Source organism: Mustela lutreola, chromosome 3 (assembly GCF_030435805.1).
Source record: "Mustela lutreola isolate mMusLut2 chromosome 3, mMusLut2.pri, whole genome shotgun sequence".
NCBI lineage: Eukaryota > Metazoa > Chordata > Mammalia > Carnivora > Mustelidae > Mustela > Mustela lutreola.
This window is the reverse complement of record NC_081292.1, coordinates 189,982,905-190,010,487: the sequence shown is the minus strand read 5'-3', so window position 1 is coordinate 190,010,487 and position 27,583 is coordinate 189,982,905. Positions and strand designations below refer to the sequence as shown.

The window sequence follows — 27,583 nt, the reverse complement described above, 5'->3', positions numbered from 1 at the left end:
CCCAGTACTTTGCATACATAGCATGTGACTAATCATACTAAATAATCAGAATACATTCAAGAATTTGACAGAAAAATGTGTTGCTCTGGGAGACTGTTTATCAAACACTTGGAAAAATTAAAAAATCAAAATCAGAATAGAAAAAAAAGACATTAAATATGTTGGGAAGAAATAATGAATTAACTTGAGAGACAGAAGGAAATTTAAGTGCCATAGAAAAAGCTAAATGACTGGGAAGAGACAGAGCTGTAAAAATCCAAACTAGGACTGATATCCAAAAGCCAGAGAAATAGCTATTAAATATACCAACTTGATTCTCTCTTCTCTAAACTCAGAATATGAATTAATTAAAGAAGATTGAAGAATGAACAAAATGCAATAGATTTAATTCAACTACATTTTATTAGCAGAATTTCAATGAAAATGTTTTATTTATTGTTAGATCTTCTGAGAACATACTGTTATATTTTAATTTCATTGTATTGACTATCAGACTGTTATAATTGAATTTTATTGTGTTGACTATTGCTTGAAATAGTTGGCCTGTAGCTATTTGGTTAGGTATACTTTTACAGAAGTATTTTATTCTTCTGTATCTTGGCTCTTTACAAATTATTTTTTGTATTATCTTTTGTATTACATTTTGAATTTTAGTTGTAAGCTGATTTCAATAACTTTGTCTTTTCTACAAAAGCTGTTGAAGTCCAATTCCCTTATTCATTTAATAAATATTTATTGAATGTTGTCTGAGGACTAACCTGCTAAGCTTTGGGAATGAATTGATAAATGAGCCAGATGTATTCTTTGTCATCATGGAACATGAATCTAGTGAGGAAAAAAGTCAGGTTGGTGAATAAAAACTAGGAAACATTAAAAATAATGGCAATATTGATGTGCTAAGCAATATGGTTCCAACTATGCTCCTGCCTTTAAGCAAATGAGTCAGTGAAGAGCCCAGGAAGATGTGTGAGTGAAAGCGGACTGAGAGATCTTATGGATGAAACTTGGCTCTAGTTGACCTATAAAGAGTGGCTGGGAGTTGGAGAGCAGTTGGGTAGGTTATAGGAATGTTGAAGTCACTGCAGGTGAGAGAAACAGCACAAATAGAGTCTACGCTATGGGTGGGAAATAATCACAGAGAACGATCTTGTGGACATAGACAGATAATATTAGTAAATAGAGACAAGGAGAGTATACCCAGCCTGTTGCAGTGTTAGGATTCCCAGGTGAAGCTGATTCCCGAAGATCCTACATATAAAGACCTGGAGAATAAGTCAGACATTAGAGAAGGAGCTACAGACTTGGGAATTATTGATTACTTATAATGCTCGAGCGAAGGACAGTGGTTACATTTAGAGGAAGAGAAGAGGTAGCCAGACCTTTAGGCTTAAATCTGGTACCAAAAGATAGAGACTTGTTGGGGGGGGGGGGGGAGGAAACACCAGTAAATAATTTTTGCGAATTATAAAGTAGGGTGAGAAGCAACCTATCAGAGCCAGAGGACGATATCTTTAAAGAATGAAACATCAAGTAGGTCATATGTTGACAGGTTGAGGAGAAGGAACTTGAGAAAAGTTTCCTAGATTTAGTTAGAGGAAAGCCCATGATTATTTTGAAAGAGGAAGTCCATTAAGACAGTAAATACAGAAGCCATTTTTTCAGAAAATAAGAGAATAAGGTGCCGGGGGTATGGAAGTAGGAAACCACATGTTTGAAAAGGTCAGCTTTGAAAACACTGAAAGATTGCAGAGGCTGGACAATTTAGTGTCCTATTTAATTTGTTCATTTTTAAAAGATAGGAGATCTAAACATGTTGAAGATGGAAAAGAAGGATACTTTGGTGTTTTTGAAATTGGTCCTTACTGTGTCTGTTCTAAACTTGAATTTCTCTTTTTCATTAACTCCTAGTGAGTCCATTACAGAAGAAACCCTGAAAAAGTCAAAGGAGATTGGGTTCTCAGACAAGCAGATTTCAAAATGCCTTGGGCTGACTGAGGCCCAGACAAGGGAGCTGAGGCTGAAGAAAAACATCCACCCTTGGGTTAAACAGGTAAAGGAGTTTCCCTTTCCTCAAGGGGGAAACAAAGGCACCAAGTCATAGAGCCTCTGCCAACAGAAAGAGGGTTGAAATTCAAAATGATTCTACTTGTCTAATTGAAGCCCATGATGCCACCAATTTTATTTAGCACAGAATTGATTTAAGCTTAAAAGGGAAAGGTTGAAGGGGCACTGGCATGTAAAGGTAAGAGTGGTACATGGTTTTCTCTGCCTAAGGGAAAAAAAATTTAAATGACCTCTCCTTTACTTTTTGACCCATGTGCAAATAGATCTGTGATAAGTTAAATCCTTAGTGTAATAGAAGGACTTGAAATACCCTAGCATGGTGGCTGACCTCTTGAAAAGAATAGTTATCTCTTTTGGCACTAACTTTTTACACGGTAATACTTTACTTTAAGTGTCCCATCATTATGGTTCATTTAGTATTCATTGTGATAGGGTTGGGCATAATGAGCTCATCTAGTATTCATGACAATCACACAAGAACTTTCATAGATGTACCATTGTGATTTTTTTTTTTTTTTTTTGGACTTTAGTAGAGGGATGCTTTGGCTTAAAGTACCACCAGCTGGTTTTTGTCCTTTAAAATCATTGACTTTTTCCCACGTGCTGAGGGGGCACATGCATACCCTTTGGTCTCAGGTTTGATGCTGAATATATTCTATTCAGCAATTATCTTTCTTCCTTCTCACCTGCCTTACACTAGCCTGCCCTGTTGGCCCTGAATTCTTGCTCACTAAGCTGAGCTTCTGGCCTTTGAGAACTGAATTGATTTACTTTTTCTAAATATGTTCAATGAGACCTTGTCCCCTCCCCCTCATCCCCAAGCTTTAAGGTATTTTTGTCATCCCATTGCTAAGTGCCAGAGGTAACTTAAATCCTTTGCATTCATTTGCAAACCAAAAACATTCTTACATACAGGTCGTTTTGCTCATAGCAGTCTGGGTAAATTTTCCTGGTAGCCAGTTGACTATGACCATCGTGCTTTGTACAAGTAAAGTACTGCTGTAATCAATCAGTGGTGCTCTGAGGTGTGTATTGTTATTTATTGGTCAAATGATAACCAGATTATATCATTGTTCCTCCACCTAATCTCATTTTCAGAATTAGGCAGTAATTGAATTGTACCTAGCTTTTTATCTGTCTTTGTATCTGACAGTATGAGGCATTAAAGGAATATGAACGCAGCACAATATTTTTTTTCATTCTTGAAAAAAATACAACAAAGGGAATAAAAAATCCCGATTTATTTATCTATTTATTTTCTCTTGCAGATCGATACGCTGGCTGCAGAATACCCATCAGTAACAAACTACCTCTATATTACCTATAACGGTCAGGTAGGAGCTGCTAAATTGTTATATGCAACAAGCTCCAGATTTAGTAAATTGTCTACATGGGGAAAAACGATTTTTGTGTTTTTGCTTATCTAGTAATCTTGGTATTAAATGTGACATCATGTGGGTCAGATATGATAATGTCTTTCCATACTCAGTCTTCTCAGAACTGCCTAAAGATGGTGAAATCAAACAAATAAATTATAATAAGAATAAGAGTTATATGAACATACAATTATGATGTGTTCTTCTGGCTATTTAACTAAAACAATATTGAACTTGTTTTCTGTGACTAAACAGAGCTTATACGTTATACTTACAAGGTCCCAGAGACTAGTAGAGGATACATGTCAATAAGAGGAAGAATGAGAAAGACAGACATAGTGGCAGGACAAAGAGTTTAATTAGATTGAAGAATAACACACAATAATTTCTGTGTCTTTTTTTTTTCTTTTTTCTTTTCCTCCTCAGGAGCATGATATCAGTTTTGATGACCATGGAATGATGGTGTTGGGCTGTGGTCCATATCACATTGGTAAAGTGATAACGTATTTCCATAAGACTTTATAGTTTATATAGTACTTTTCATACATGTTCATTCTATTATTCTAAGAACTATGTAAAAGAGATGCTGTTATAATGAATATTTTGCAAAGTAAGAAAAAGGTTCAATTGGGTAAAGCCCAAGTTGATATGGCTATTAAATGATACATGTGGGACTCAGATGCAGGTCTCAACTTAATTCCTTCTCCTGTTTCACCATGTCCTCCTTTTATGTTTTTATCCTTGTGAACTAAATTGAGCCTCTCATTGAAGTTGGGGAATGAATTACACTCTGACCTTTTATCATCAGGCATAGTTTTATGCAATGATCTATATTTGTTCAACAACTTCGTATATCAACCAGAAATTACATTTGTAGATGAGATCTGGGAATATATGACTTCTGTTGATACCGAATGCAAAGAGCTTTTATCATTGGTACATAGAGCATTATATTATTTAATTAAAATGTTCTCAGCAGAAATTGTGACACCTCACCCATTCACTTAAAATTAGACATTTAATAACAATATAATAATCATAATTTATAGTTACAAAGTATATATTTAAATAGGCAATGATATTTCTCAACAAGTGTATTTAACATTTAGTCTTGCAAGTTATTCTAGTATAGAAATGATGAAATACATAATTTAAAATGTATGTAGTCTTACTCTGTTACTTTAAACATAGTTTATTTTAGGTTTTACAATTAACCAAGGATATGCTACTTCAGCAATCTTTGCTCAAATCTTGAAGTAGGCTGAAAGTGTTTTTATCTTTACCCCTGTAGTTATCTTATGGCCAAATGGCCTGAATACCTCCACCAGGACTTACCTTTCTCTTCTGTAGAAATTTCTTCTTTCCTATTCAAATTTTGCCTAATTCCTGTAACAATTATGCATTACCTTAGGACCCAGGGAAGACTAGCTAAGCTAATAATCAAGTGTATACTTAACTGATAGTGAAAATTACCATGCTACTATTTTTGGATAATTATCATTCTGATAAGAATTTTTAGAAGACAGAATCCTAATGCAAAGGATTAGTACAAATCCCAGGACTTTCAGTTCTGTGGCGTCCCAGTAGAGGTGATATTTTGAGGTATTTAGGCCATTATTGTACTTCAAATTACTTTTTAGAAGGTCACTCACTCTGCATGGGGTGGCCTTGCCAAGTTTAAAAGGATATACTTGGAAAGGACAGGATTTTCCAATCAATCAAGATATGTCAGAGCTCCAAGGCACTTCAGGGATCATTGGGTTTAGCCCTCAGAGAGCAGAGTAAGTGGAATAACTAAAACAAGAACTCAAGTATTCTGATCACTAGCTCGACTCTTTTTGTGTCCTGAGGTCAGTATATTTACTTTGAATTCTTTTTTTGTAAATGAGGTTTTAAAAAAATCATTAAAACGATCTCGCATTAACTTTGAATTTGAATGTTTCAAATATGGAGATTACTTATTGCAGAACTTAGCATACAAAACAGCCAGCATGTCATTGTTGTTTAATTAGTCCCTGGTTTTCCTATTACTGTAGCATGCGTGATGTATCTGAAATTTACATTTTGGAGTTTTAAAAATTGCAAGGAAAGGACACTAGCTTCCTTAGCCTTAGCAATATCTTTCTGCTGGTCTTTGTGTTGTAACTCTGTGTTTCTTTTACCCCTCTTCCCAATCTCACCCTCTCTGCAGGCAGCAGTGTGGAATTTGATTGGTGTGCTGTCTCCAGCATCCGCACACTGCGTCAGCTTGGCAAGAAGACAGTGGTGGTGAATTGCAACCCTGAGACTGTGAGCACAGACTTTGATGAGTGTGACAAATTGTACTTTGAAGAGTTGTCTTTGGAGAGAATCCTAGACATCTACCATCAGGAGGTAAAAAGATAAAAAAAAAAAAAAAAAGAAGAAAAATATATGCAGTGCATACTTTATAGATGTAGATGTATGTATGTAGATTTATGTTGTAATTCCCCTTTGGAGAAAGAGTTGCCAGTGTCTTCCACTGTCTAATTTTGTAGTGAAACTTAAAAAAAAATTTAAAAAATTAAAAAAAAAATATTATCCCAGCCTTAGAGTCTTGAGGCCCTGGCACAGAGTGATTATTTTTTTCTTTCTAAGCATTCCAACTAGATTGAAAACCCTTCTCTTGGTAACACATGCCAGACATGTATTAGCTGATACAAGACAACCCTCCAAAATATTTTGCAGAATGATTTAAATGATTATCTAGACATAGAAGAAGCCACCTCTCTCTAGTTTTTGTGTTGTTGCAGTTTAATAATGAATGGCCCCCAGAGAAGAGAAGTCAGTTGTTCACAAATGACCAGTTAATTCTGTGTGGTTAATTCTGTGTGCTGTCAGATGAAGTCATTAGTCTTCAGTTTAAGATGGAGGAGTTCCTTCTGAACAACACTGGTACTTCTCTCTGTTTCTCTGGCAGTTCTTCCACCACACTCTTGTGTTACCGAGAGTATCTTCACTTGGGATTCCTATGACCACCGGTTACTATAAGTCTGTAAGACAAGTTAAAGTCTAACAGTTAAAAAAGATAACTACTGGTAGATTTCAGGGTGATGTTTAGTGGTTGAGTCTTTTCATGTCATTACAGTTAATTCCCTACTATGGAGAATCATTCCTATGTATAAAATACGGTCACTTAGGAAAAAAAAAACAAAACTGAATTAAGGCCATAATACTTAAGTTCAAGCTTTGACTTGACAATTCATTAGGTGTGCAAATTTCTGAAATTCTGTTTCATCTTTTTGTTGTTGTTGTTAATGGACCAGATGAGTGTATATCTGTGCTACATACAAGTATTGTGAAGATAAGGAGATTTGTGGCTGAAACCACATGGGAAAGTATGAATTTCAGTGTTAGAACATGTAATGATTTTATTACCTTGAAGAAAAATAGACAAAGTTTGGATGGATATATCATCATAGTTGTCCATTTGAGACTGACACACTTATCTTTGGGTATAATGAAATTGAACCCTTAGGTAGAATATAGACAATTTTTAGTTTTGTCTCTGACATGGTTTTTCTAATAATTTCTCAAGATTCATTTCACGTGAGGATCAAAACAAGTACATTCTACAAATATATCTTGAATACCTTTTAAATACCAGGTTCAGCATGATAGGAAGCTGTAAAACCATGTCCCTACCTTCAAGACATTAGAATAATATTGGGACCCATAACAAAAATAAATGAAAGATTACATAATTGTTTAAAAAATATAAACGAGGATTACAGGAGCTGCAGTGAGTATTTTACACATAATTAATTATTTCCTCATGAAATGGTTTAAGGAAAGATTAAAAACTTCTACAACTGCCTTTGGTTATGGTTATACATGGATATTAATGAGATCCTTTATAGTAACTGAATTCAGTATGATGGTAAAAAATAAATTGGTCCTTCTTTGAAGCTAGTTGACATTTATAGTGCTACTATGTAAGGTATTTTAAAATATTATTTTGAAGAATATAAAAACAATATTCCATTGATATATTTGTTAGACTATCCCACAGGAAATATTATATTAACACATACACATGTCATACACACAGTACATATGTGTGTATGTTTCCTTTTTTGAGGTTGTTGTGTATCTCCTCACAATCTCCAGGAGACTACCATAATCCAGCTTTGGGTATCCCTAGTGATGTTAAAGGCACTGAGACATTCAATGGTAAATCTGCAGAAAATTGGAAGCACATCTAAACTTGCTCAAAAGCACACATTTGAGTCACTTTAGAAAGGCACTTAGGCTACATAGCTACATAGGATGGTAGAAAGTATGATGAGTCTCCTGGTCCAGGTTTCTTGATTTAGTTCAGGACCTACCATATTTCCATGGCAATAAGGATATCTAAACATGAGGGGGAGTCAGAAAAGTGACATGCATTGTGAATAAAGCAGGCTGGCTCAGTTGGTAGAGCATGTACTCTTGATCTCAGGATCATGAGTTCAAGCCCATGTTAGGCATGAAGGCTACCAAAAACAAACAAACACAGAAACAAACAAAACCTTAGTTGGAGGTGGAATGAGAGAGGATTCTTATGCTAAAATCTCCTTCCTACTTGTTCTCTTTTTTTAATAGAAAATACTTCAGTGATATATTCTTTTGGCATCAGACATTTTTTAATACTTTATAAAGAGCAACCCTTTAAATTCAAGTCATTTATTACTTGTGATTGTGTTATGGATTCTACTCCTTGAGAAGAAATTTACATTTTAATTTTTTTCCTTAATTTTGGTGTTGAGTATGGGGAAGTGCCAAGAAAATGAGAAATTGGTATCTACCATCTACAGGGCTTTGATAGATAATATTTTGCTTAGTTCTTAATTTTGGCTAAGGCACTCCTTATAAGGGAAAAGATGTTCTCAAGTTATTTTGAGGTATAAGAGTTGAAAATTATTACATTGTTTATGAAAGTTGCAACATTGAGTTTCTCTTTTATTAGATCTATTATTAAATCTATTTTCTAGGGATGAATTATACAATAATCTTTGCAGGCTATGGCAATGAGTAAGAATCACACAGATCAAGGGGAACCTGGGTGGCTCAGTCAGTTAAACGGCCAAACTCTTGATTTTGGATTAGGTCATGATCTCAGGGTCCCAAGATTCAACCCTGGGTCAGGCTTTACACTCAGCAGGGAGTCTGCTTGGGATTTTCTCTGTCTTTCTCTCTCTCTCTCCCTTTGTCCATCCCCCCACTTGCTTACACATTCTCTCAAATAAATAAATTATTTTTTTAAAAGAATCACACATATCCTGTCTTAACTTTACATTCTCCTTTTTTCCACTGAAGACTCATGGTTTGAAAAGTTGTATAAAAGAACATTTACTTTCTTCTCTATCCTGGCCCCATGTAAGACCCATTTCTCATTTTTAAAAAATTTCTTCATGTAAAACCAGATTGAGTCTAAAAATGCCAGGCAATATACCTGACAACTTATGATGTCCCTATCTAGTTTGAGTCCTTTTTAATTTTTCTTTCTGTTATAGTGAGTAATTTACTGGGTCATACCCACATAGAAATGTACTCTGATTAATAATATAACTGTTCTATTTTTAATACCTTATGCTATATGTATATACATATTCAATGACACCTCTGTAACACAATTTGAATTAAATGAATGAATGAACGAAAATCATTAATTAATGGTAAATAAAATCCATTAGGGAATTCATGCTCTAAACTAGAATTGGGTTTCATTCCTAGCATTTGATTTAACTGTAATTAAGTACAATCTTAAGGGTCTGCCTAAAGTGTTAAAAATGGTTTACTAAGATGTGAGTAACTAAGATAATAAAGCACAGTAAAGATAATCTCATAGGTGTACAAAGAATAGAGCTTTGTTAATTAAAGATAATACATGAAATTATAAAAATTAGGGCCATCTTTTAATGAATTAAATGCTATTTTTGTTGGTGAGATAAATTTTTTCTCTTGCATTCTGTCTATAATGTATCATTTAATTTGCCCATAAAAATAAGGAAAAACCAAAGTACTAAAAATACATTTGTGGTGTGATTGTACTTGAATACTGTTTCAGAAATATTCTTGTGTGGTATTGCCTGAGCTTAGTGATACCAAATTAAAAAAAAAATAAAACAGGAAACTAAACTGAGTAAAAAGATATAAACAAATCCAGGTAAGATCAGTGGAACTTTGGGACTCTGATGGAATTATTTTCAGCCAGGTATTTAGGGATCTGTGAAACAAATCTGAATTTTAGACTATTTTATGTCAGTGAGTTATTTAAAACTATTTAGGCTTAAGTGATCATTACGGTAGTAATGATAATTTACCCATGTGGAATACCAAATTCTTTTACTAAGTCCCTGCTAGTTCTGTGCTTGGAGTTGGGGCCAATTTAAGATGAATTCTTTCACAAAACTGTCATATATTAACTTCATCCTACAAACATGTTCTTTGTACTGATTTCCTTTTGCTGTGTGGGCAAAACTACACTATACCGTCCACTATTACTCTAAAATGTCCTGTGGATGTGTTTGTCTTTCCAGCAATGATCTTTATTTCTGGAGTCAATGATGAGAATGGGGTTTTTGCAGAGGAAGTTTTTCTACCACTTTTCAAAAAACAACGTTTCAGAAATAGCTCTCTTTGCACCTCTAGCAGTAACGACCCTTGAAACCAGGCAGAAAAATAGTTAACTTAAGATTCGAAGATCCGGTTTATTATTTAAACATAACTGCTCTACAGTGTGGAAAATTGAGATCAGTACTGACTGTATTTGCTAGATTCGAGATATGGGCAAGTCCTTTCACCATTACTGAGCCTCAGTTTCTTTAGCTGTAAATTGGGGAGTAATAACTGTCTCAGAGGAATACAGCAAAGGTCAAACAGATGGTGTAGGGCAAATAGTAATATCCTTAGGGAATAGTAGCAGATTACGTTATGACTGTTTTAAAAGTTGCTAATTTGTTGAAAAAATAAAAAACGATTTCACAGAACATTTTAAAAAATGTTAGTGTATTTATTAAAGACTTTTCACTCAAATTTGAGCTCCTGTTTAGTGCAGTGGTCCCCAATTTTTGCTCACAAGTTGATACTTCTCTTTTTAGAAATTATGTTGAAGTGCTTCACGTGAGAAATCTTTGTATGCATTTAATTGAGGAATTAGTTTTTAAGCCTCTAAAATATCAACTCTGCTAATAAACTAAAAATAATAAGCAAATAAAAATATTATTATAGTACGAAGAATAAATCTTCTTAAAGGTTTTGCAAAGATGTATATTGAATATGAGAAATGATAAAAGCACTTATAAATATGCAGAACTGTGGATTATTGTTTCCCATACTGTTTACAAGGCATTTAAGCACTCAACTGTGGGGTGTTTGCTTAGGCACTACTATCATTGCTCTCATCAAAGACAAATTAGCTTTATCCCTTTTAAGACTATTTCAGAATTATTTCAAATAATGATAAAATACATTTGGTTAATATCTATTAATTCAGCAGTTCCAGTATTCATTAGTAGGTTATTAAGGCAAATACAAATTATTCCAAGATCAGTGGTCTATCAGTTATAATAATATTTCCTAATATTAATAACAATGTCTTATTTATGTACTTACAATGTGTAAGGCCTTTAATGTTTATTATCTTCTTTAACTTATATCGTGACCTTGTGAAGCAGGCAAATATTGTTCTAATTTTGCAGACATGAAGACTAAATGTTAGAGGGAGTTTCACAGAGACAATCAAGATGGGGCTTTTTTCTTTTGAAATTCAGAAATATTTCTTTATTCCTTTTATCTCCTTAAGCTGGAATTCTATTTCACCTTCTTCCTAGAATTTTCTTCCTATATTTCTATTAATAAAATATATTTATCCATAACAATATCTTACATACACATTGAAATTTTAAAAGTTTACTTCATGAGACCTTCAGGCTGTGATTGTTACTGAGCCACAGTAGTAGGTTTTATTACCATGGTGATCATTCTATAACTAAAAGCAAAATATAATGCATTCTAGTAATTACTAAAATAAAAAGTGAACATTTATCAGAAATGCTTCTGTTAATGAGATGGATGGGGCTTTTTTCTTGATTGGTGCATGTACCCCTGGTTGATTAGGATATATTCCCAGAATGAGCTGGGACTCAGCAGTTTTATTTTTTTATTTTTATTTTTGTTTTTTTGATACGCATTTTTATTTTTAATCTGGAAGTTTTGACTACTAACAGAAGATTAAGGTTAAAGATTCAGATCCTGCTTTCAGGACAAATAGTAAGGAAACAGGGGCTAAAATCAGTTACTGGGTACTGTAGATAAGAGCCAAGGTAACAGGAAAGGAGAGAGATGTAAAAATGGGAGGTAGGATGTAGATTGGCCGGTAATATAGACATGGTGGAGTTGGATAAGGGCGAGGGGAAAAGGAGAGAAGCAGCAAAGGCAGGGGAAGGGTAAGTGGGCAGAAATCTTGCTAGTGGGAGGGCACGTAGTTGGGGACACTGAGTAGGAGGTCTTGGTGCTGAGAAGAAGGGTGATAGAAATTGTCCTAATGATGGTGAAGAAGAAGGGTGACACCATCATTGTCCTAATGATGGTGATGAGTTTACACCTTGTCCTTTAAGCATAGGGAAACTTTAGAGTGTCCAGTATAGGAGTCACTTGGTGAATCAGTTTCGTAGGATAATTCATCTGGATGTGAAGGCCTGCACTGGAGAGCAGCAGGAGAGGTGAAAGGAGAGATCTCTGTCCATTTAAGGAATTACAACTGTAGTTCAAGCAGCACTTGATTACAGTAGAGTGCATGGTGAAAACGTTAATTGTCTTGATTTCCTTTTTCTGTCATACATGTCCATATCACACATCCCTGTGTAGTTGTGTGGAAGTCTGACATGGTAGTCACGTGTCGTTGTATGGAACTCTCAAATAGATTTTCGCATGTAAGTGCCTGGAAAGGAGGAACGAAGCATGTTTATCTCTTTGGGGGCATAACTTAATACTGCCCACGGATGGGAGACATGAAACAATCGCAACATGTGAAGCAGTTTTCATCCATCACGAAGTGGCCCTAACAGTCGATGTTATGGGTGTCTTTTCCAGGCGTGCGGTGGCTGTATCATCTCAGTGGGGGGTCAGATTCCAAACAATCTGGCAGTCCCTCTCTACAAGAATGGTGTCAAGATTATGGGCACGAGCCCTCTGCAGATCGACCGGGCTGAGGATCGCTCCATCTTCTCAGCTGTCTTGGACGAGCTGAAGGTGGCTCAGGCACCCTGGAAGGCTGTTAACACTTTGGTAAGGAGAGAAACAAGGGTCTGTGTTTAATGTTGGCTTTCGAAGTGTTGCAACCCGAATGTTAACTACCGCAGATGTTAACTGCAGGACAGACAGGAGGCACTTAGGCTTAGGGACTTGACTTTGAAGTTGGTATATTTCTATGAGTGCAGTTAAATGCTGGTTATGAATTGGTAAGAGTATTCTCATTAAGATTCGGACAATGAAAGACGTTCAAACTATTTTTGAGCTTGATTGATATTTACAATTAGAAACTAGGAATTTTATATGTTTCCATGTCCAATTTACATGTTAATGGTGTCTTTTGAGAGAAAGAATAAAAAGAGTTGTGTTATCATTTGTTCTAAAGACGCCTTTCTGCAGTTCTATTGAGTGTTTTAAACTATTCATGTGCTTTTTGTTGTTGTTGTTTCTATTAATTAGAATGAGGCACTGGAATTCGCGAATTCTGTGGGCTACCCCTGCTTGTTGAGACCTTCCTATGTTTTGAGGTAATATATTGTTTTCCCAAAGTAATGCTTTAAAAATCAGGAGATACTGAAGTGCATGCGGTACGCTGATAGCACTTGGCTTTAATGTGTAGTGATTTGTCAATCCGCCCACACCCCCCAAACCAAGATGGCCAGAGAGAGGACCTATGCGTGGTCATTCAGCTTATCGCTTTTCTTTCAGAGGGTGGCAATAAGAGTGCACAGTCCTGGGGCGCCTGGGTGGCTCAGTGGGTTAAGCCGCTGCCTTCGGCTCAGGTCATGATCTCAGAGTCCTGGGATCGAGTCCCACATCGGGCTCTCTGCTCAGCAGGGAGCCTGCTTCCTCCTCTCTCTCTGACTGCCTCTCTGCCTAACTTGTGATCTCTCTCTCTGTCAAATAAATAAATCTTAAAAAAAAAAAAAAAAAAAAAAGAGTGCACAGTCCTCCATCTTAGAACACGGCTTAGGGCATCTTGTTGCCCAACAGAGGGAGGGTAGTTCCACATTAAAGAGAACAATTCAAAAACCCAAAGAGCAAAACCAAAGCAAACCTGGGACATCTCTTTCCAGTGTCTGTTTTCTAGTCAGCGGAAATGGCAGCTTGTCTCTGACTGTTGCCAGCACCTTCTGATGGTTTGAATTTTTTGAGTTTTTGAGATCACATTTTTTAATGGATGAATTATAATTGTGAGGGACAGGGACGGTGAGGATCTTTTATATTAAACTTTGAAACGAAGTTCTATCATCAAAGGAGAAGTTGTGAATTATCACTTACTCTCTTCAGATGTTACCACATGTAAGGAAGGACTTCACTGAACAGGGGATAATAAGAGAAACACAATTTGCTGTGCACGATTTGAAAGTGTAAATGGAATTTGTGATGGGATCCTTTAAAATAATGAAAAATTTGAAATGAGGTGGAAAACTTCCCTTTTTATTTAAATGACATTTTGTGTAAATCACCGTCAAATAATACTACTTCTTTGAGGTATTAATGTAAGTTAATTTAAAGAGCACACAGACATTTGAGGGAGGGTTGCAGAAAGCAGCTCTGACTATTGTGCTTTCTTTCTCATCTCTGCAATCTGTCTCTTTGTTCCAGTTTCCTTGAATTATCGGGGTTATTGACTTAGCCTTCCTGTCTTGAATAGGTGAAGACATGGGAAGCTCTTTATGCAAAAATATGTAATAGAGTAGAAGAAGCAAAGAATGTTACTTTTTAAAAAGAAGTGGAAAGTAGTATTTTTCTTCCTTATTTTTTCCCTCTTACTCCTCCTTCTTCCCTTTGATCTCACTTTAAAAATATCAAAATTCAGCATAAATTGATATCATCGTTCTTTCTCAAGCAATCAATAAGAAGGACACAGTTGAATATCTTTCAGTCAGATACCCTACATTATATTTGCAAATGTTGCTAAAAACTTTATACTTTTCTAACCTAGCTGGTAGTAGAATGACCTGCTTTCACAGCAGACCTGTGGGTTAAGATCAGCCATTGTCAATGACCTCGGAAGGAGTAAGTAGATCCTGGGACATCTGGGTGGCTCAGTCGGTTAAGAGTCTGACTCTTGATTTTGGCCCAAGTTGTGATCTCAGAGTCCTGTGATCAAGTCCTGTGTCAGGCTCCACACTCAGCAAGGAGTCTGCTTAAGATTCTCTCCCTCTGCTCCTCCCTCCTTGCTCTCTCCCCTGGCCCTTTCAAATAAATAAATAAATCTTTTTTTTTTTTTTTAAGATTTCATTTATTTATTTGACAGACAGAGATCACAAGTAGGCAGAGAGGCAGGCAGAGAGAGAGAAGGAAGCAGGCTCCCTGCTGAGCAGAGAGCCTGATGTGGGGCTCGATCCCATGACCCTGGGATCATGACCTGAGCTAAAGGCAGAGGCTTTAACCCATTGAGCCGCCCAGGTGACCCTAAATAAATAAATCTTAAAAAAAAAAAGAATAGCTAGATCCTAGCATGAATCTTGTTAAGGCTTAAGAATTACCTGGCACCAGCAGAGTGAAAACACAGGATTAGAAAGGACAAACTTTGAGATACTGCTATCTCTACAGCTATGTGATTCTCTTGGGACATCATCACAGCTGTTACCCCTAACTTGAGTGACTCTACTTTGGTTGATTGTTCTGGTGATTAAATGGAGTAAAGACTCAATCTAGAAAAAAGTATCTTCTTATTCAGTCCAGACTGAAACTAGAGATCGCCTGAACTGTTCCGAGAAACAATGAAGTCTAGCATGCTTTTCCTCCAAAGTGCTGAAAGAAACTGACCTGTCCTCTTCTTTTTTTCCAGTGGGTCAGCTATGAATGTGGTATTCTCTGAGGATGAGATGAAAAAATTCCTAGAGGAGGCCACTAGAGTCTCTCAGGTAGTATCCGATTTCCTCCTCATGACTTTTACTTCTACCTTATTTCAGTATTAATTGCTACCTTATTTCATATGTTTTTCTTTTCATACTATGTTAGGATAGTTTCCTCCCCAACTTTTTTTTTTTTCTTTCTCCCTACTCAGTAGTCTCCTATATATGGGAATAAGAAAACTCAAATGCATTTATTTGTGTTTAGATCCTTCGGGTTAGTGGAAGAAGACGACCAGCGCATATCTGATCACAACACAGATCTGGTTTTAGCCTCCAGGAGTTAGGGCGTATAAGTATCCTTCTTTGTTCATAAGATGCTGATCAAGTTACCCCTGGGGTTCCTAGCCTCAAGGACTGGCTAGCCAATCTCATCATGTATCAGTGAGGGCTTTCCTGGTTTTTAATTCTCACACTTGGAGAGACTTTGCCTTAGTTAACCCTGCAATTTTAACAGTAAACCCCTTTTCTCACCTTTTGACTTTTTTCATTTTGATACATTCCATTCGTCAGTTAATAAAAATGTTTATAATTTTGTGGTGATTCAACCACCTTCCTCCATTGCCCTCAGCTTTTACTTTCTCCCTTGGTATTACCTCAGTGTGTGATCCATTTAAGATTTACCCAGTGAGGTCAGCGATCTGAAGACCTTGTACTGTAAAGGATGAAAGTAGTGTTCTCCTTTTAAAAGCTTTCAAAAGCTTGTTGGTTTTTTTTTTTTTTTTTTTTTTTAAGACAGAGAGCACAACTCATAGAGAAGAGTTTGATGTTAGGCAAGTGGGGACCTAGGAGGGACCTAAAGAGTGAAGTCAGCAGCATTTCAAAGAGGAAGAAAGAGCATGGACTGTTCCTGCGCATGAAGTCAGACATCCCTTCTGTAGGGTGGTTGCTCCCCAGGACATTGGGTCAGTGAAGAGAGTGGATAAGAGTAAAGGGTGAGAAAGACAAAGAGTGTAAGAAAGAAAACCAAGCAGATTTTGAATTTACTTCTGTGAAAGTCAGATAGCTGAGGGGGGCATCCCCTCCGTGGGTCAGTTTTCATTAATGCGGACTGGAGCAAGACACTGTCTTCTCTATCCGACTTCCTGCCAAGGGATCAGACGTGCTCTCCGTTTGAAAAACCAATAGTTAGAACCAGCTGGACTCATGTAAATGAGGAAGCAGGTGCCCTCTCTTTTCTGCCTGGGACATTGTATCCCACGGGACATCTACTCATTGAATAGTTTTAAAAATATTTTTTTCTGCTAGTATATGGATAGAGCCTCTACTAGACCAAAGTTTTGTCATGGAGATATCCTGATTGAGAACATTCTGATTCAGGTGTCCTCTTCAAAATACAGCAGAATCTGGGATACTCAGTTCAGTGAATCTAGAATAAAATCAGCCCCCATCAATCACTCAACTATTTATGTCTTCATTCATGTTTAGCACCTGCTATATTGTGTATTATGGCACTGTTCTCAGTATCAGGGGTTACACTCATACAAAGAGAGATACAGTCTCCTCTCACAGGGGACTCTTTACTAGGGACATCAGTCTTCAGTTAATTACATGAAATATAATGAGCACTGTGGTAAGAAAATACAGGATGAGGGTGAGTGTAAGTGTATTGGGGTCCATCCCTAAAGGAGGGTTTTTCAAATTAATTTAAAATGGTTGATTTAGAATTAACTGGTTGAAAAGTTTTCATTGTGGGTCTGAGTAGGAAGAAAGGGCAGCCCAGGCACCGGTTCAAAGCTGAGGAAAAAAATGGAGTTTCTAGAAACTCATAAAGCATTTAGTATATGGCTAGGACACTCCACATGGTGGAAGAGTAGAAGAGTAGGCAGGGAATAGATAAGAGAATCTTGCCAGTTATAATGAGTTTGGAGCCAGACTGCTTTCATGGAAAAAGATTAGGGGCTATTGCTATAGCTCAGGGTAGAGATGACAGTACCTTGGAGCAGGGTAATGGTAGTAAAGATAAAAAAGAATTATATGTATTCTAGAATATTTAGAATGTTCAGTGAAGACAATTAGTGAGTGAATGGAGGCAGAGGGTAAGAGAGTATCTGATAAAGGATGGCTCCTGAGCCACTGCCTTGGACAATTAGACGGATGGTGGTACCATTTATTAAAATAGGGAATGTGAGAAGGAGAAATTTTAGAGAAAGAAATCGTATATTTAATAATTGATCTTTTATGGAAGATGCCAATGAGAAACCCAAGTGCAGATGCTTCAAAAGCAGTGGGTTATACAGATTTTAAATTGAGAATCCAGGTTTTGGTTAATGATAGATATGTACATGTAGTTTTGGAAATAAATAGCATATCATTTTAGAGTTTTGAGAAGGCAATCACCAAGGCGAGAGTACAGAGGGAGTGAAATAGCTAAGACAGAGACGAGAGGGATACCCGCATTTAAGGGCCGAGTAAAGGAAAAGGAACCATGAAGGAGCCTGACAAAGAAGTAAGAAAATGTAGTTGATGGATATCAAAGGTGGAAAGTGTCTTAGGAAGGCTGACAATGTATAATATTGCAGAAAGATTGAAATTTATTAAGAGATTTTCTTTCTCAACATGGTCAGGACTTTTTCATACATTTGTCCAAATGGCCAGGATGGTGGATACTGTCACTGCCCCACTCAGATCCCTTCATCTGTAGAAGCACCTGTCCCTAACTGTAGTGACAGCTGGTAACACTGACCAGCTGTACTTCCTCTCTGGGTAACTACTCTCAGTCAGATGGGAGCTTCTTCAGCACGGAGGCAAGATACCTCACCTCCGCACCACCCTCAAAACACTAACCAGTGAGCAACCTTTGCCTCATGGTGGGACTTACTCTGTGTTGCAGTTCATCCTCCAGAGCCCCCTGTGGAGTAAAGCCAAATTCAGTTTCCCCTGAGACTACCGACATACTAACCTTTTCCTGTTGTCCTATCCTGCTCTTCTAACTCCCTCCGGAAATCTCTTGAACAAGGATTCCTGTCTCAGGCTTGGCTAGGGAAGCTAAGACAGCTGGTAATTTTGTTTTAAATCATGCTATTATCATCAAAATATAGGAAAAAATCCCATATGGGTCTCAACACAGCTCCAGTAGGCCTGCTGCAATAAACATCAGATATTTAAAGAAGAGGGAACAGAGATGGAAAGGAATCTCCCTCCCCCTCCCCCCCCCCCCCGCTTGGCTAATAGATAGTTGCATGTCCGGTAAGGTTTTGAAGAAAAGGAAGTATGAAAATTTTCCTCATTTAATAGGAGAGAGAAGCTTCTTTATAGCATAAAACACTGGTTATTTTGAATTTTCCACAAAATTCCTTTCAATTTCAAGTGTTCTACTCAAGAAGATAAGATGCATTAAATTTGACACATATGCATGAGATGAACTCCATGATGGTGGGCAAAGGGGTTTTGTGTTCAGAAGGAAGGGAGATGTTTGGAGAAGGCTTAGGGGAGGAGGTAGCTTTTGTGTCAAGGGCTTGAGGCATGAGTTGAGACTTGAAAGACACAGCTGAGGAGAGAAAGTGGGATGCATTTGGGGGTGAGAGGCAAAAAGACAGGGAAAAGCAGAGTCTGATAAGAAGGCAAGTGGTGTGTTGCTGGTGCCTGGGGCTTTGAGAAGAGATGCCTGAACCCTATAGGTCATGAGTCAACCTATTCATTTTGTCTGGAAAAAGCAAGCAGTGGTCCTAAGGTGGAGGGCATCACTGCAGTGTCATGAAGGAGCTGAGAATGGGGAGAACTTCGAGAAGGAAGAGGGTGTAAAACAGTGGAGAAAGGAAGAATGTTTTAAGATTAATAAAAAGAAATGCTGCAAATGCCGTGCTTTAGAACTGATATAAGGCATGTCAGTTCCACGAAATGGATTCCATCTTGGACCTAACAAAACCAAAACAAAATGAGATTCTCCTCCTAATTTCTTTCACAGTCTCCTGGAGAGAACTGATTTAGGAAATTGCAGCACTTGGAAAAGACAAGTGTACAAAGAGAGAAAGAACTAGAACCAAGAAAAATACACAGTTATAAGTAAAATAGAGAAATATTCGTAACTCCCCCATTCGACCCTCTCCTTAGCCTGCTCTTTCCTGTCACTCACTTTAAAGTTTGTATTTGAAATTTCAGCACTCATGTTCAGTTGACTGAGGACTCACGACTGAAGAAAGACCCTCTCCCTCACTGAAAGCAGAGAATGACATTGTTATTACCCAACAAATTGGCTAAGGAGTTTGTGTAGTGTGTTGAGCATTAAGGTCTTCGCAAGGATTACACTGAGATTTACTTCCGGGATGCAATTTCCACTTGACACTATACACATGTCAGCTAAGGATTCTGCCCTTCTCTTTTCCTCAATGACAGGAACACCCAGTGGTGCTGACGAAATTTATTGAGGGGGCCCGGGAAGTGGAAATGGATGCAGTCGGCAAAGACGGAAGAGTAAGTGCTTTATCCCCATCTCCTAGATCTCTGCCTCCCCATCACGTTTCTTCCACCTGTCCCCTCCGCTCCCCCCAACTTGGCAGTTTTGAAACAGATTAGAGGTCCTGATTTCTACAAAACAGGTCTCTAAGAATAGTGGACTGAGTGGCTCAGTCCAAAAATTTTCAGATTCACTGACAACTTAGTGTATGTGTCACGGGTATCATATATCCTGTGTTTCATATGTTAGGATTTCTCTTTGATGATATTCAAAATTAATTATCATCCTGTACTCCTCATTCTTCTTGAATAGATTTTTCTCTCTCATTTTCTTTGGTCTGTGGGTTTCCTTTTATGTTTCAATGGGTATTATAAAAACATCTAATACTTGTCTTTCTGAAGTTCCTAATTGAATCCCTAGTTTTTCTCCTGTCTTGATTTCCCAGCCTCCACCTTTTTATTGCATTAATAAAGACAAAACTAAACAGAGCCAGGTGGATAAGGATAATAACATAGAATTAGCTTACCAGATCACATCTGTATTTCTAGTACAATGAATGCCTCCAACTTCAGTGAAAAATGAAAATGTGAAGAATGCTTTCCTTAGGTTTGCTAGTTGTACTAATAAGGCATTTATGATTTATCTTGATATATAGGAAGTAATGTTTTAGGGAGTCCATGTCATCTTATTTGCTTTAATGAAAAAATTTTTAAAAAACTGTCCTTCATTTTCTACTTTGTAGATACTTCAAAACACTACTGAAAATGTGAAATCTTTTTTTCTTTTTGGGTTTGCAGATTAACAGTTCAAAGTAGGGTTGTTTAGATATGTGTATGTGTATATATATATATATACACACACATCAATAATGATTTCTTACTACAGAATCATATAATCCTGAGTTTAAGCACCCTTAGAAATCATTTATTTCAACCCCATACCCCAAAGGATGAAAATTTTCTTTACAGCATCCCCAGAAAGGGGTCACTTATTTTCTGTTTAACAACTTTGGTTCTACAGAGTGCAGAAAGTTGTCAGACTGAAAGATGTCATATGGACATCTCATTTATTCCTTCTTTTGAGGTAAAGTCTGCTTCCCTGGAATTTTTTCATTCCTGACCTTCTGGCCTTCAGAATTGTAGAGCATATGTTTAATCTTTCCTCCTTTTCAGTGTTTTAAATATTTGAGACTCTGGTATAAAATGAGAGCGATGTGATCTTACCAATGTCACCGTGGAGAATGTAAGACTAGCCTGGAGACATTTGTGTTTTTTTCAAATATAATGCTCGTCTGTTGGCCTGATTTGGCTCCAGCTTTGTAGGATATGCTCTTACTCTAAGCTTCTCTCAGACATCAACCGTTGCTTATCATCCTGGACTCCTTTTGGAAATGTTCCAGGTTACTCGCAATTTTTTTAAATAGTCACACTCCGAAATGGAAATAGTGCTTCAGCTATATTATGATTCTTTTCAGAGCTTGGTGGGAGTAGTGCCTCCCCATTTCTAGACACTATAAAAAATCTGAATGCTTACTATGCACTAAATATCATGTCAGACACTATATATGCTTTCTCTCTTACCCTTACAAACATTCTATGAGACCGATACCATTGTTAGCACTGCCTTATCAGGAACCAAGGCTGAATAGATAAAGTACCTTGCCCAGGTCACAGAGCTCCTAAGTGACAGCAGGAGACTCAAACGTTACTCTGCTTTAAGTCATTTATAAATCTGATAAACAAGTTATCTCTATAATTTATTTAAGTCTTTTACAGTTACCCAATTATTCTCCCCGACTGTCAGCTTTATCACTTCCCAAAGACACACATGCTATTAACGTTCAGGTTACGGTGACTGAGACCATAAACTTTGCAGTGTGACAGATAAGGGCTTCAAATCTGACTTGCCATACAGCAGTCACATGCACTTGGGTTATTTCTTCTTATCTTGCCTTAGTTTCCTTACTTGTAAGAGAAGATAAGAATATTTTCTTCTTGCTTCCCCTTCTTTCTCAAATTTTAATTAAAAAATCTCTTGCTCTAGGGGCACCTGGGTGGCTCAGTGGGTGAAGCCTCTGCCTTCGGCTCGGGTCATGGTCCCAGGGTCCTGAGATCGAGCCCCGCATGGGGCTCTCTGCTCAGCAGGGAGCCTGCTTCCTTCTCCTCTCTCTGCCTGCCTCTCTGCCTACCTGTGATCTCTGTCTGTCAAAAAAAATCTTAAAAAAAAAAAATCTCTTGCTCTAGATCTTAAGTCTTTTTTCTGGTCCACCTAAGTTATACATGCACCTCGCTGGATAGTTACCTCTCCTATCTCATCTAGTGTTTAAACCCAACCTGGAAGGAAAAGATAAAGATCCCTCCAGTGCGCCCCAAATACTCTAGGTTCCTCTTTGTTCTTAAGTCAACATGACTTAGTCCAGCTGTCATATTTTCCTGATTCGTACTCATTCTAATCAATGAAGGAGGGAGGTCAGCTCAGCCACTGTCAGCCGCCCCCAGGGGTCAGTCTGTCACTCTACAGCGGGGAGGTGAGTCCATGCATGTGGCTTTATGCGGTTGTCTCACCCAAAGACTCTGCGGAGTAATTGGTCAATGTTTCAGGCATCTGTTAGAATGCGGTAGGGTGGGGGGGTGGAGAGAGACAGGGTGGAGGGGCAGTAGCTTCCCTGAACTAGGTGCCTGACAACTCTTTCTAAAATCTTCTCTTGGCCAGGTAATCTCCCATGCCATTTCTGAACACGTGGAAGATGCCGGTGTCCACTCAGGAGATGCTACTCTGATGCTACCCACACAAACCATCAGCCAAGGAGCCATCGAAAAGGTCATGATTTATCAAGAAAAGTGGAAAGGGAAAAAGCAAAGATTAAGAAAAAAAATTTTTTAACTAGGGAGCAATGTAGGACATGCCCCAGGTGAAATGCAATTATGAGGGGAATTTTCCTGTTCTGAGCCTGCTGAGTATTTTAGAGATAACAGTTTCCTTCCTGCCCTTTTGAGCCCACTTGGTTGTGGGCTGGGGTACCGGTTCTTGGGCTTCAGCACAACAATCTGGGGAACTTGCTCATCTACAGATGGCTGGACTCCACCCCCAGTTTCTGATTGAGTAGTTCTGAGCAGGGCCCCAGGTTTGCATTTTTAACAAGTCCCCAAGTGATGTTGCTGTTGTTGCTGTTGGTCTGGGGACCCCATCTGGAGAACACTGCTGTAGATGATTCCCATGTTTGAGAGCCACTTAAGGTGAGCGGCCTATAAAGCCGTGCCTCTCAATTAGAAGCAGGTATGCAGCAGTTACAGAGGAACCTTCTGGAACCTTTGTTTTCACTGTCCACCCTTACCCTCATCTCATACCAGCACTTTCTGATTAGGTCTCTTTCAACCTCTCCTTTGGAACCATTGCTTTAAAGATCTTCCCAAGAATGATGCCTCAGTACTCAGTAAGCTCTGCTCGGCAGCCTCAGAGACCATCATCTGAAATAATTCACGTGGTTGTTCCTTTACTCTTTAGGTACGTTAGGTCAGGCTTGGCTTTTTCAGTGAGGCTTACCCATAACCCTGCCATCCAAATCTACGGAGGCCTGTCTGGCTGTACACTGGGCTGGATTCTGAAGGTCTCACCTTGTTCTTGACAGGAAGGCAGCGGGATATATTGTAACACCTGCTGCCTAAGAGAACAACATCCCTGGATTTCAAGTGTGCTTTAGTTGATCATGTCAGCGTAAATGACCTCAAGAACTCAGATTTTTCGGCATCTCTCAGAGTTTGATATGCCACGGACTCTACTCCCTTTTATAACTAATTAAGCTGCCGAGTCCCTCTTGTAAAAGTAAGGAACAAGGAGCTCTTGTGTCTTGCTGTCAGCGACCCCTCATTGCATGGGTACCGTCTGGCTCCGGTTGCATGTAGGGATCTGTTTATGTGACATGCAGAGCTTCCCGGCAAGGAGACGTCATTTCTTTCTGACCATATCTCCCCAGGTAGAGTCCAGGGTAGCAGAAAAACACAGCAAAGAAGTATCTCTGGTCTCTTTGCAGTGCTGTGTAATTTCAGGGCTTGCTCCTCTCAGCAGGTAGGTTGTGAGATTGGTAGGAGGTTTGGACTGTGGTTTCTGGGGCTGACGCAACTGGACTGACAGAATTCCATTTAGCCCTCAGAGTAAAACCGCAGTATACAATGGCAGGGAGATAGGGACATTTGGCAGAAAGATAATTTTGTCAAGCTATTTGTTCTTCTTGCTAGTTGGTTACGGACATTTATTATGTATTATTATTTTGTTGATAGATGCCTGTTAGTGGCTGCTATTATCATTATTTTTATTAATATTATTGCCATTATGACTGTTCTTATTATTAGTGGAGGTGTAGCTCTCTGTTAAAAGAAATTTTAAAAATCTAAATTTGAGGTGTTATTTTTGTGTGTGTTTTGTAATCAAGCTGTGCTCTTTAGCACTATGTCATTGTCCTTTCGATCTAGGTGAAGGATGCTACCCGAAAGATTGCCAAGGCTTTTGCCATCTCTGGTCCATTCAACGTCCAGTTTCTTGTCAAAGGCAACGATGTCTTGGTAAGAAATGCCGAGGTGCCTGAGAAGACACCAAGCTGTGTCAGGTTGTGTTGGTTTGTGCCTCTCTGGTGGTCTCCTCCGTGAGCGCAGACGGAGCAGCCGAGATTCCTGCAGCTGTTCCTGTCTGAGTGTGGGTCGTTGCACAGCACAGAAGGCCTGCCCTGCTGGAAGGCAGAGGCCTTTGGAGGCACTGAAATGTCAGTCACCTTGTGGAAAGCACTCCGACCCACTGGAAACAGGATCGCTCTCTGCCATCTGCAGTACAGAAAGATTGAGACAGTGATTATCTGAATACGTCAAATAGTCACAAATTGTCTACACTGAAGTCTCAGATACTATTGATGTACAAAAACCGTTAAATCAATTAGACTAGTCTTAATTAGTCTATTTAATGTAACCAGTCAGTAACCAGAATTGGTTCAGCAGCATCTACTATGTGAAATCATATGGTGGCAATAAAGATGGATAAGTCACAGTCTTTGCTCTCAAAGATATTCAGTTTGGGGAGGACTGGGAAGATGACTTTGTAGACAACCATAGCATAAGTTAGAATATAATAGCTGCTGCAAGGAATGTACAAATACACGGTACTGAAGTCATAGGGAGCATATCTACGTGTGTATGTGTGTGTGTGCGCGCGCGTGTGGCTGAGCATGTGTTTGAGTGTTGTACCTGGTTTGGGCTGGATTTCAAGGGTGATTTTTGTATTTTAAGTGGATCTTAAAGAATGGCTGGAATTTTGACAAACAAAAGGTAGAGAGGACATTATAAATAGAACATCTAAGAGAAAATTTGGCACATTTGGGGAGATAGCAACTAGTTCAGCTTAGCAAGATCATTTTTCTAGGTAAATAGTGCAGGGCAAACTTGAAAAGTAAAATTGGGTTCAGGGAAATGGTACAAGATAACATAGAGAGATAGATTGAGGCAAGAGAATAGAAAGCCTTCAAGGACCAGACTTTCATCCGATGGCCAGTGGAAACCCAGTGAAGACTTTTCAGCAGGGACATGGCATTATCTGAGTTCTGCATTAAAATCTATCTATAGCCAAAGGGATATTGAAAAAGAAAGCCAACGTTGGTGGCATCACAATTCCGGACTTCAAGCTCTATTACAAAGCTGTCATCATCAAGACAGCATGGTACTGGCACAAAAACAGACACATAGATCAATGGAACAGAATAGAGAGCCCAGAAATAGACCCTCAACTCTATGGTCAACTAATCTTCGACAAAGCAGGAAAGAATGTCCAATGGAAAAAAGACAGCCTTTTCAATAAATGGTGCTGGGAAAATTGGACAGCCACATGCAGAAAAATGAAATTGGACCATTTCCTTACACCACACACAAAAATAGACTCAAAATGGATGAAGGACCTCAATGTACGAAAGGAATCCATCAAAATCCTTGAGGAGAACACGGGCAGCAACCTCTTCGACCTCTGCCGCAGCAACATCTTCCTAGGAACAACGCAAAAGGCAAGGGAAGCAAGGGAAAAAATGAACTACTGGGATTTCATCAAGATCAAAAGCTTTTGCACAGCAAAGGAAACAGTTAACAAAATCAAAAGACAACTGACAGAATGGGAGAAGATATTTGCAAACGACATATCAGATAAAGGACTAGTGTCCAGAATCTATAAAGAACTTAGCAAACTCAACACCCAAAGAACAAATAATCCAATCAAGAAATGGGCAGAAGACATGAACAGACATTTCTGCAAAGAAGACATCCAGATGGCCAACAGACACATGAAAAAGTGCTCCATATCACTTGGCATCAGGGAAATACAAATCAAAACCACAATGAGATATCACCTCACACCAGTCAGAATGGCTAAAATCAACAAGTCAGGAAATGACAGATGCTGGCGAGGATGCGGAGAAAGGGGAACCCTCCTACACTGTTGGTGGGAATGCAAGCTGGTGCAGCCACTCTGGAAAACAGCATGGAGGTTCCTCAAAATGTTGAAAATAGAACTGCCCTATGACCCAGCAATTGCACTATTGGGTATTTACCCTAAAGATACAAATGTAGTGATCCAAAGGGACACATGCACCCGAATGTTTATAGCAGCAATGTCCACAATAGCCAAACTATGGAAAGAACCTAGATGTCCATCAACAGATGAATGGATCAAGAAGATGTGGTATATATACACAATGGAATACTATGCAGCCATCAAAAGAAATGAAATCTTGCCATTTGCAACAACATGGATGGAACTAGAGCGTATCATGCTTAGCGAAATAAGTCAAGCAGAGAAAGACAACTATCATATGATCTCCCTGATATGAGGAAGTGGTGATGCAACATGGAGGCTTAAGTGGGTAGAAGAATAAATGAAACAAGATGGGATTGGGAGGGAGACAAACCATAAGTGACTCTTAATCTCACAAAACAAACTGAGGGTTGCCGGGGGGAGGGGGTTGGGGAGAAGGGGGTGGGATTATGGACATTGGGGAGGGTATGTGATTTGGTGAGTGCTGTGAAGTGTGTAAACCTGGTGATTCACAAACCTGGGGATAAAAATATATGTATATAAAAAATATATGTTTATAAAAAATAAAAAAAAATTAAAAAAAAAAAAAAAAAGAAAAAAAAAAATCTATCAGCAGTGTGTGGGGATGAAGTTGTGGAAAGCAGACGGAAGAAAGTCAGAATTCAAAGATACTAAAAGGAAACACTGCTTAGCCAAAGTGCGAGCAGCGGGGAGAAAAGGAAGAGTCTGGCAAAAAAAGAGCTGGCTCCAGTAAAAAACAGCTAGAACCCAGGTGACAGGGAGAATGTTAATATGTTGTCATTGGATCTCACCATCATTTCTCTTTTTTTGAATTTTGTTGTCTGTCTCTCCAGGTGATTGAGTGTAACCTGAGAGCCTCTCGATCCTTCCCCTTTGTTTCCAAGACACTGGGGGTAGACTTCATTGATGTAGCCACCAAGGTGATGATTGGAGAGAACATTGACGAGAAACCCCTTCCCACATTGGACCATCCCATAATTCCTGCTGATTATGTTGCAATTAAGGTAACATTTGAAAAAAATCTATCAGTCATTTTTTTAGGTTTCAAG

The 27,583-nt window shown here is 38.3% G+C and overlaps 1 protein-coding gene across 1 annotated transcript in view; it reads left to right on the top strand.

Annotated features, from left to right (window-relative positions):
• CPS1 (carbamoyl-phosphate synthase 1) overlaps positions 1-27,583 on the top strand; it is a 125,380-nt gene that overhangs the window by 79,583 nt on the left and 18,214 nt on the right. Inside the window, exons 22-32 of the mRNA XM_059168149.1 lie at positions 1,909-2,050; positions 3,333-3,398; positions 3,867-3,930; positions 5,632-5,813; positions 12,534-12,728; positions 13,152-13,219; positions 15,493-15,568; positions 19,892-19,969; positions 22,665-22,772; positions 24,422-24,511; positions 27,368-27,538. Of these exons, the coding sequence (XP_059024132.1) occupies positions 1,909-2,050; positions 3,333-3,398; positions 3,867-3,930; positions 5,632-5,813; positions 12,534-12,728; positions 13,152-13,219; positions 15,493-15,568; positions 19,892-19,969; positions 22,665-22,772; positions 24,422-24,511; positions 27,368-27,538 (1,240 nt within the window). The remainder of the gene's footprint in view (positions 1-1,908; positions 2,051-3,332; positions 3,399-3,866; positions 3,931-5,631; positions 5,814-12,533; positions 12,729-13,151; positions 13,220-15,492; positions 15,569-19,891; positions 19,970-22,664; positions 22,773-24,421; positions 24,512-27,367; positions 27,539-27,583) is intronic.